Here is an 11,260-nt window from a genome sequence, read left to right on the forward strand (position 1 = left end):
AGGCTGAGTAAAAATGTACTTCAGACTCTTGTGATCTGTAAATACCTGTACCTTCCCACCATACAGATAGGATCTCCAAATCTTAAGAGCAAAGATCACTGCTGCCATCTCCAAATCATGAGTAGGATAATTAGCTTCATGCTTCCGCAACTGCCGCGAAGCATAGGCTATAATCTTCCCCTGCTGCATAAGTACACAACCCAACCCCACTCTAGAAGCGTCTGTATACACAACATAAGGCTCGTCCTGCTCAGGCAGTGCTAACACCGGCGTGGTAGTCAACATCTGCTTGAGACTTGCAAAACTTGCCTCACACTCTGGTGACCTCAAATGATGCCTGAAGCGTGAGTCTATCGCCTAGAGGTGACCTTCTGTAGATCAGTCGGAGGAGTGCGGGCCGTGGAGACGGTTGCACGGGAGTCCTTGGCTGATGGTTGTTCGAGATTCGAGGACGAATCCAGTTTGGTGGGGGAGAATTGTAACACCCGCAAACCAATTTGAGTGTTTTGGGTGAGGGTGTCGATCGACACCAAGGGGGTGTCGGTCGACACCACTGATTTTCTGGTTCGACCAGATTGAGTTTTTAATCGATTTGGACCGGTTTGGTTTAGGGAAAACCATTAAACCGTGATATTTAAGTGGGAGAACGACCTAGGTCGTGTTTTGTTGTTGCCTAGCCGCTGAAAACAAAGAGAAAGAGGAGAAGGAAGAGTAAACTTGATTTTGGTGTTCAAAGCAAAAAGGAACAGAATCGTCAGGGTTTGGGAGAAGGAGAATCTGTATACTCAAATCGTTTTTAAAGGTATTGATTTTTGGTAGGGTTGTAACTAAGAGATTTTCGTACACTCTCCTTTTTACAGAAGTGAATTTGGGTTAATATTCTAGGAGATATCGGCAGTTTCGTGGGGTGTTTCTTCTCAGTCACGGATTGAGACCAGCGGGAGTTTTGGAATCGATTGCGGTTTCATCTGAGATCTGATCGTGCTAAAATGTTTTGGGAAGCTTCGTGACGCCTAGGAATAGCTTTTCACCAGAGGGATTTGATAGTTAACGGTTCATTTTCATTTTAGAAGGTGAGTGCATGACCATGGCTAATCTAAGCCTTTGATTCCTTTGTTCTTGCTTGTTGTTGCTTGTTTGTGTGTTTTTCTTGCTGGGATTGGTTGATACAGGTTCCTAAAGAGGTATAAGGCTTGGGTATTGAGTATTGGGCGTTTTGGAGGAGATTTGGGAGCGAGATTCGACTCTCGACTTCGCGCGGATCGCAGTTGCAGAGGGAGTGTCGATCGATACCACTTGGTGTCGGTCGACACCAGCAAATTGGGCATCGATCGACACTGTGGGGTAGTGTCGGTCGACACCATTGAGCCAGTGTCGGTCGACACTAGGCTGGTGTCGGTCGACACCTCCCTTCCAGCGAGACGATGTTTGATTTCCTGGTTTGTGTGTTTGTTTGTTGCTTGTTTTGGAACTTTGGAATCATTGTTGCTTGTGTGTATAGCCCAGTAGATGGGAGGATTGCCTCACTGAGTGTTTATCAAATACTCATGCATCTCAATTTGTGTTTGTGGTGCAGGTAAAGGCAAAGTGTGATCGTGGAATCAAGGCAATGAAGAGGAGGATGTTCTAGGGACTCGATTGGATGTTGTCTGGCATTGCTAGGTTGCTAGAGTTGAGTCATTAGAAACATTGCTAGGTTGCTGGTTTCATGTTTCTTGTTGTTTGGTATTGGGATATTGCCTTTGCTATAATATCAGATTGTTATTGGTTATTATTGGTTTATTATTGGATATTGATTTATGTTATTCCGCTGTTGATTGTGAATATGGTTAGGTGGCTAGTGGATATGGGACCACTAGTTGTAGTTTATTTATATATATATTATTTATTATTTATTATAAAAAAAAAGGTTGGTCCTTTCATTTTTATTGTAACAACCCGTCCCGTGGACCCCACTAGCCTCACTGCTAGCCCGCTAGCCTCACTGCTAACCGCCCAAACGGACCCCAAGCTGGGCCTGCAGGGCATCGATCCTAACTCATCACTGTGGAAATCCACATCCACCAGTAGGTTATTGGTGCGCCAGGCGTTCCTCGAACCCTGGTCCTCACCCTTTAACAACCTTCCCACAGGACAAGCTTTCTCCAATTGATCTGCAGCTCAATTGGTGACAACTTGTCTGTGGGAAGGTTGTTAAAGGGTGAGGGATCAGGGTTCGAGGAACGCCTGATGCACCAATAACCTACTGGTGGATGTGGATTTCCACAGTGATGAGTTAGGATCGATGCCCTGCAGGGCCAGCCTATGGGGACAACTAGCAGTGAGGCTAGTGGGGTCCACGGACGGGTAGTCACATAAAAATCGATTTTTATTGTAACAACATGTCAATTGGTGACAACTTGTCTGTGGGAAGGTTGTTAAAGGGTGAGGGACCAGGGTTCAAGGAACGCCTGATGCACCAATAACCTACTGGTGGATGTGGATTTCCACAGTGATGGGTTAGGATCGATGCCCTGCAGGGCCAGCCTATGGGGACAACTAGCAGTGAGGCTAGTGGGGTCCACGGACGGGTTGTCACACTAATCAAACACAAGCCTACAACAAACATAGACAGATTGAAAAAATATAAATCGTTGTTGATAGATCCATAGGAGCTTGGAGACAGAGCCTACATCATGGTGTGTCAAAAAAACTTTCATGAAATACATTGAGAAATTTAACATTAGTTACTATCAAAAGATTTATTGACGTTAGAAAAGGATCTTTAGTTTCATTTGTTGCTGGAGCAAGCCATTTTGAGTTAGGTAAAAGACGTGAACATGTTCTCTCCACACATGAGGAGGGCAGAGCCGAGGTTCTCTCTATGGTAGAGGAGGTTGGACGCAAGGTTATCTCCCCAAGGAAGGAAGGCAGAGCAAAGGTTCCATGGTGGAGGAGGTTGGACGCAAGGTTCTCTCCATAAGGAAGGAGTGCATAACCGAGGTTCTCTCCATGGTTAGTCATACACTATTGTGATGTAATTTATTTTTTATTCAAAATGTTTTTTGAACCAAAAATTTAATTGATTAAAGAAACTATGCAAAAGTGAAAGTAAAGAGACATATAATAGTTGGCTTAATTTGTTCATATAGACATTTTCTAGGTGATGGTAAATAATATATTTGTAACACAATATACATAGGTGTAAAACATACACTTTTAATAGTAACATACATAAAAGATTTGTATATGGATATAAATAAGTGTATTATAGCAAAAACATATTTATAAAATTTAATGTAAAATAAATTTTAATATATTTTCATTAAATTTAATTTTATTTACAAAACTTTAAACGTGTACATCGGGTGGATCCTTATCTAGTCATATATAAAGACTAGTTAATTATCATGTTAAAAAGGAAAAAAAAAAGGATGAGTTGTTTCAATAAGTCACTGATATTGTTTTACAAATTAATCTCTGAAAATTTAGCTATACACACAGCTCTATATACTTCTTATCTTTCTAGAGGAGTATTTGGTATTGCGTTAATTGATTTATCCTTTTTATTTCAAAATTTAGTTTTAATAGGTTTACAGATACCAAATATGATTATTTTAAGATACATTTACAAATATAAACTAATTATGGAAGATATTATGCCATTTAATATATATATATATATATATATCATATATGTTAAAACTTAGAAACTAATACTGAAAAAAATCTTGTTCCAACCATAGTTATACATATGTGGCTATATAAATTACCAGCTACACAAAAACCAAGTTAACAAAAAAAAAATTAAAATTCTAAACATTTACCTAGAGAAAAAATGAAAAACTTTGTTGTCTTTCTATTTGTTTTAACTCTTTGCTTGCTTAACCATGTATCAGGCGGTGGAGTCAGGATTGCGAACGAACTTAAATTCAACAAAAAACTTTGGATGAGATGTTATTCCAAAGATAATGTTATTGGTCCAAAAATAATACCAATTGGACATCATTATTCATATTATTTTGACATTAATTTTTTAGGTACAACTCGTTTTATGTGTACTTTGAAACAAGGACCAAACTATAAACACTATCAGAATTTTACAGCATTCAAGATTATTAATATTAAAAAAATCGGAGGCCTATGGGATTGGAGAGCAAGAGAAGATGGAATTTATTTAGAGAAACGAGATAAAGATGGTCATTTTGTTCCGCACCCAGTTAATCCGCATAAAGTATATGATTGGATTAACAAAAAAAAATAGATATCTTGCAAAAAGGGTTGTATTATGATTTGGAATAAAAATAAATAAATAAATATATCTTGATCTCAAGTACCTTATAAACCTTATAAAACATCATAATTTTTTAGGTTTAATAAGAGGTATTTTTGATAATTGATAGATGAATAAGACATTTTTAAAAAGGAATACACAAAAAATGGTATTTCTCAAAATTATTATTAACCTGCTGAATTGGTTTTTTTTATTTATTTTAGATAAAAAAAAATAGAAATTCATAATATTATACTTTAATCAAAAATATAAGAGAAAATACATATATGATATTTAATTAATTTAACATGCTTAACCCTCATCTCAATATATATATATACTCTGTATGAATATTCATAGATCTAACCATTCATTTTCTTATAGAACCCTTGAATATTTAATAGATTTTGAGAAACAAAACAATTTATCTCACAATCTCAAGTAGCTCAAAAACAATAAGAAATCAAAATACACAAAATATATATTCTCTTAATATATAAATAAGAAATTTAAATATTTTCTGAATTAATATTTTTACAAAAAAAAAATTCTCACAAAATTAGGTTAATAATTTAATAAATTTAAAATTATTTTTCATGTTTTCTTATTAGTATATAAATTTTTTTTTCTTCTTATATTGATTTCTTTTTTATGATCGGTTTAGAACTTTTACATTATTTTATTACAAAAAAATTTTCTGTAATGTTAGAATTGATACAATTGACATGTGTCAACATCTTATTGATACAATTGACACGTGTCAACATCTTATTGATACAATTGATATGTGTCATAATCATGTTAATGGCTAACTCTGGAAACCAACTTTTATATAATCTTATTATATAAAGCTTGATGTCAAAATTACTTATTACTAGGATCGTGACACGTGTCAATTTTATCATTCAGATGTAGACACGCGTCAATTTTAAATTTATAAAAATTTTAAAAATAAAAATGTAAAAGTTGAAAACCTACCATAAAAGGATTTTATATTAAATTAAAATAGAGAAAAAACCTAATTTTATTTAAAATATTTTAAAGAAAAAAAACCTTTGTAAGAAAATTATAAATTTAAACAGCTTTAAAATTTAGACAAAATCATTATAAGAAAATTATATATATATATATATATCATAAAATTCGAAATTATAATATTGTTTACTTATTTTAAGTTTAAGTTGCTAATTTTACAAGAATAAAGATTACTTTTTTTATAAGATAAATAATTGATTGTGAAAATTATACAATTAATTACTGTTTAAAAAAATATAAATACTCACATTTACAAAAAGAAAGAGATTGTTGAAGTAGAAAAAATAATAATAAATCGTCTCATATTTTTTTCACCAATCAAATAATTTATTCAAAAAGAATGCTATTGTAATATATATAAGATATGAGTATGTAAGATTAACGTATGTGTTTTTGTAACTATCTTATTATATATAGTTGAATTTTGAAAGTTAGTCATTAACAAGATTTTGACATGGGTTAAGTTATCAATATGAATTTTGACAGGTGTAAAAGTTAATATTTAATAGAAGGAATTTGATTAAAACCAAAAACAAAATATTTGTTTTAAAAAAAGTTAATAATATAAAAAGATAATATCAAAAATTACGAAAATTATAAAAGATTAGAAAGTTTTTAAAAATAATTATAAGGAGATTATATATATATATATTTTATAAAATTTGAAATTATAATATTATTTACTTATTTTTAATTTTAAGTTATTAATTCAACAAAAAAAAAAAGAAATATGGATTAAGGAAAATATACAGTTAATTATTAATTCTAAATTTTGAAAATACTCACTTCTATATAAACATTAATCGTCTCATATTTTTCATCTAACAAAATAATTTATTCAAAAACACTAGTTTCAACATCGTTTAATTGGGAAAAAATTTTAATGGGAAGGTAAGTTTTTCTTATTATTTAAAACCAAAATTTTCTCCTACTTTCTCCTTTTCAATTGGGAATAGGTAAGATTAACATGTTGACCCGAAAAAAAGATTAATATATGCGTATTCGTTTCCTAATACTATATTTTAAAATTTTGTTGTAGTAAATTTCTATTGTTTTTTTAATTTATATTTCTATCTTTGAATTATTTGGGATTCATTTATTACCATGCTTATAATTTTCTATTATCTATGTCAAATTAATTTTCTTCTAATTTCTTAACTTTTATTGGTTGGTCATAAACTCTTTTTTTTTGCAAACATAATTGTTACCATTATTCATTTTATCCCAAAGGGAAATAACGAGTAGAAGCTTATCCACCTAATGAATGGATATAATAGGCTAATATAACACAAACTTACAACAAACATAGATAAATAGATTGGAAAAAAACATAAATCGTTGTTGATAGATCCATAGGAGTTCGAAGACTGTGACACCCTGGTTTGGGGAAAGGTTTAAAAGAATTGATTTGACCACCTATGTCACCAAAATGTACTTATTTTTCTGTCGAGGGTCCTGAGAGAACTTCATGATGGATAACTTTCCTGGAAGTGATTGTCCGAACTGTGCGGGCGAGGTAAACATAGGAAAGGATCAATTGTTGATTTGTAGGGTCGGTAAATAAGTTTTTAAAACCTCCCAAACGTAACAAACCGGCCATTGAATATGGGTGGATCCACGGGCCGGGAATAGATGTAGGGCCCACTTAGGAAGGTGGGCCCATAGACTGAGAGTAGACATGGGTTCACTAAGCAAGGTGGCGGTTGGGGCGTTAGAGAGACAGAGGCTACATCATGGTGTGTCATAGACACTTCCACGAATACATTGAGAAATTCAACATTAGTTACTATCAAAAGATTTTGTGACGTTAGAAAAATGTTTTCACTTTCATTGGTTGTCGGAGCAAGCCATTTTGAGATAGCAAAAAGACGTAAATAGTTATCTCCACACAGGAGGAGGGCAGAGCCAAGGTTCTCTCTATGGTGGAGAGGGTTGGACACACGGTTATCTCCCCAAGGAAGGAAGGTGGAGGAAGTTGGACGCAAGGTTATCTCCCCAAGGGAGTAAGGTGAAGCCAAGGTTCTCTCCATGGTGGAGGAGGTTGGACGCAAGGTTCTCTCCATAAGGGAGAAGGGCGAAGCCGAGGTTTTCTCCATGGTGATCATACATTATTGTGATGATACATCATTGATTAGTATACTATATAATATATTTTTTATTCAAAATATTTTTTGAGCTACATCATGGTGTGTCAAAGACACTTCCACGAATATATTGGAAATTTAACATTAGTTACTTTAAAAAGATTTTGTGACGTTAGAAAATGGTCTTTAGTTTCATTGGTTGTTGGAGCAAACCATTTTGAGATAACTAAAAGAAGTAAACATGTTCTCTCCACACATGGGAGGGCAGAGCCAAGATTCTCTTTATGGTGGAGAAGGTTGGACGCAAGGTTATCTCCCCAAGGGAGGAAGGTGGAGAAGACTGGACGCAAGGTTATCTCCCCAAGAGAGGAAGGTGGAGTCAAGGTTTTCTCCATGGTGGAGGAGGTTGGACGCAAGATTCTCTCCATATGGGAGGAAGGCGGAGCCGAGATTCTCTCCATGGTTAGTCATACACTATTGTGATGATACATCATTGATTAGTATACTATGTAATATATTTCTTATTCGAAATGCTTTTGAGCCAATAATTTTATTAATTAAAAAAATTATGCAAAAGTAAAAGTAAAAAGACATAATAGTTGACTTAATGTGTTCATACATATATTTTTCTAGGTGGTGATAAAGAATATATATGTAACATCGAGTTTATTTAGGTGTAAAAAAATACATTTTTAATGGTAACGTACATAAAAGATTTGTAAATGGATATAAATCAGTATATTATAGCAAAAATAAAATTTATAAATAATATACAACAAATTTTAATATATTATTATTAAATTTTATTTTATTTACAAAACTTTAAACCCGCACATCGGACGGGTCTTTATCTAGTAATATATATACCTAAATGCGCAATGTTTAAGTTATCAAAAAAACCTAGCTAGTTGATGTATTTTTCATCCTGTCACGAGATTTTTGATTAACTTCCAGTCAAAGCACTACTAAGTAAAATATATATGATAGGAAAAAGACAGCTGAACGAGTCTCATAACATCGGATGTACATTAAAGTCGGTTTCTAGCACAATAAAGATGGTTCAAGAGAGAAAAAAAAATAATGGAAAGATGATTTAGTATGAGGGATCCGTGCAACATGAAGAACGGTATGTTTATGTTTTATTTTCTAATATCGTAATCGAAGGATATGATATGATAATGTAAGTATGTATAGAGTGTTTACTTTATTAGGGTCGAAAGAGAATGTTAGACTGATTTTATTGAGGTTAGATTAATCAATTAGTATGCCACATACGAAAATACAATCTCGTATATATATGTCCTCTGTTTCTTCAAAATTTATTTCCATTACTCTATGGCTATGCTACTAGAAATCGTGGTGTGAATATTAATATACCCTTAACACTTCATTGACGCGTCGATTGAACAGATGAATGAGTACATAAACTATGCAAGAGACTCATTAGAAAAGACCCTCATCCGGTCATCCCGCGACGTTACCTAGAGATATCTCGTCCTCAATACAAGTATTTTTTATCTTTTGGCCGCTGATTCGCATGTTACACTCATTAGTAGATGTAAGCCAGATTCATACCCACGCTGGAATATTTTATTCTTTCTTTTTTTCTCATAAGGAATATTTAGAAAAAACAAAATGTTACCATCATTATTTTTTTCAAAACCTGGATAAGATAAGAACTTCTCACCCGAATAAATAAATAAATCTGTGTCATTCAACAGTTTTACAAATATATATTTTTTCCTAAATAAATTAACCAAAAAAAGAAAGAAATAAATAGTAATATTTTGACCTAGTATTTTCCAATAAATAACACAAAGAAAAAAAAAAAGGAGCAGAAAAAAATAAAAAGAACGTCTTCCAGCACTCGTTTTTATTGTCGACGAGAATAGACAGAACACACACAAACAAAACCCTTGTTCCAATAAAATAAAGTGTCACATACTCACATCTCTCGTCTCTTAAATTTTAATAGACGACGACGACGGCCTCTTCTTCTCTTCTTGTCCGAATCATACCTCAAATTCTCCAATCTCTCTCTCTCTTACCGTATCATTTATTCCGAAGATCATCACCAGCGACCAAACGATTGAGAGATAGACGAACACATCTTCGCCGTTTTCGTCAACATGTAGCTTTGGGGGGAGGGGATATAGCAACGTGCGAGTGATTAAACCCAATAGATAGAAAGAGGAGAAGGAGGAGATGGTGAGTAAGGTGAAGACGGAGACGATGAGGGCATGCCTGAGCTCAGTTTTGTGATACACGTGAGACATGTTTGGGAAGGATATGGTAATATACTGTGTGATGTGAGAGTTGTTAAATTGATTATGTAGGGGGCATACTTGTTAGTTTTATCCCAAGTGTATGTGGTGGAGGGGAGTCATAGATTATGAATGCATCTCACAAATTATGTGTTTCTTATACCAATTCATGATATTTGGTCACATTTAATACAAATCATGTTCTTAATAAGTTGCTTATCTCTACTGTAATGAAATAACTTGCAAGGTTAAATTTCCTATTGCAGTTAATTTGCAGGAAATGCATCTATGAGAAAATCACAGAGGATGAGATAGAGAGTTGTTCTGTATGCAATATTGACCTCGGTGGCACCCCATTGGAGAAGCTGAGGTAAAGCTAATCTTAGTTCTATGTTTCAGCTCCACCGTTTCTCATAAAAAAACCCTGTTTAGTTTTGTTTAGCAGTCATAAATTTTGTTTGCTCCTTATTCCCCCCTATTCATAGACTTGTTGGTGAGATGAATTACTGAATCTTGTTCACTTATAATCATGTGGTCTGGTAATACCACATCTTGTAGCCCTTTTACAATTTATGAGAAATTGTGTGTGTTTCCTCGTGTAAATGGTATCCCCCCCCTAGAAAAATCATTTATGGAATGTTGTAGGAGAATTTAAAATAGGATATGTATGGGATCTCATTTGTATTTTCCTTTTTCTTACTCGTTCTGTATTGATGGGAGATTTGTAGAATCTATGTAAAANATCTATGTTAGAGAAGCCACTTTTTTATCCATGGTTTTAGGCCTGACCACAATTTGCAAGACTTGAGAGCCAAAATATTTCCTCTGAAACGGAAAAAGGTGAAAGCTCCTGAAATGGTGTCCTTACCGCCTTACCGGCAAGAGGAAGGAGAGATCTATATCGTCTTTGGTTGTAAGCACGCCTAGGGTGTCAGCACAAGGTGGAACAACAGGAAAAAGAACTAAAGCGGCAACAAGGAAAGAGTTGCGTAATGGTTCTTTGGCTGAGAGAAGTGTGAAGAAAGAAGAATCTTTTGGGGATGAGCTTCTAGAGGGCATAAGTTCACCCGACACTAATATAAGGCAGTTAAAGAAGGTGATCCCGGCAATGCTCTATTTTCTCGTATTGGTGTCATTTCATATCTGACAAGCTTTGATTACATATTTCTTTTGTTGTAAAAGTAGTCCATCATTTAAGTTTGCTTTTTTTTTTTTTTGTGCAGTCACGTAAAGAGTCCTTCTCCAATAAAGAAAACAAGGATGGGGATGAACCCTGGGATTCCAAACTGGATTGGAAACCTTTAAACTTTCTGGTTGAAGTGGCAAATAGGACAAAACCCCCGAAGTCTTCTGCTTCTCAAGGGTCAGGCTCAAAATCTGAGCAGGCACTTGCATCTCGCAATCAAACCAAAACTAAGGATCAGAAAAGCAAATGTAAAGGTGAGGATGAGAAGAGTAACAATGGTGATCCCACAACATCAGAAACAGCTACTCCTAAAAGACTGCGTAGGACTCGACGCAAAAGGTCTGCAACCACTTTTGGTGATTCAAGAAATTTGCCACAGCCAGATGAGTCAGGTGCAAAACAGGAGAGCAGAAATGGTCCTGTTTGGTTCTCACTTGTG

The 11,260-nt window shown here is 34.3% G+C and overlaps 1 protein-coding gene and 1 pseudogene across 1 annotated transcript; both read left to right on the forward strand.

Annotated features, from left to right (window-relative positions):
- Nucleotides 3,795-4,243, forward strand: LOC104772371 (pumilio homolog 15-like). The gene has a single exon (XM_010496999.1). The coding sequence runs from the start codon at nucleotides 3,818-3,820 to the stop codon at nucleotides 4,241-4,243; it is 426 nt and encodes a 141-aa protein (XP_010495301.1). The 5' UTR covers nucleotides 3,795-3,817.
- LOC104770259 overlaps nucleotides 9,237-11,260 on the forward strand; it is an 11,402-nt pseudogene continuing 9,378 nt past the window's right edge.

The sequence above is a fragment of the Camelina sativa genome, chromosome 20, assembly GCF_000633955.1.
Source record: "Camelina sativa cultivar DH55 chromosome 20, Cs, whole genome shotgun sequence".
Taxonomy (NCBI): domain Eukaryota; kingdom Viridiplantae; phylum Streptophyta; class Magnoliopsida; order Brassicales; family Brassicaceae; genus Camelina; species Camelina sativa.

Coding starts and splice junctions, on each gene's coding strand:
- LOC104772371 (XM_010496999.1), top strand. CDS start 3,818: ATGAAAAACTTTGTTGTCTTTCTATTTGTTTTAACTCTTTGCTTGCTT.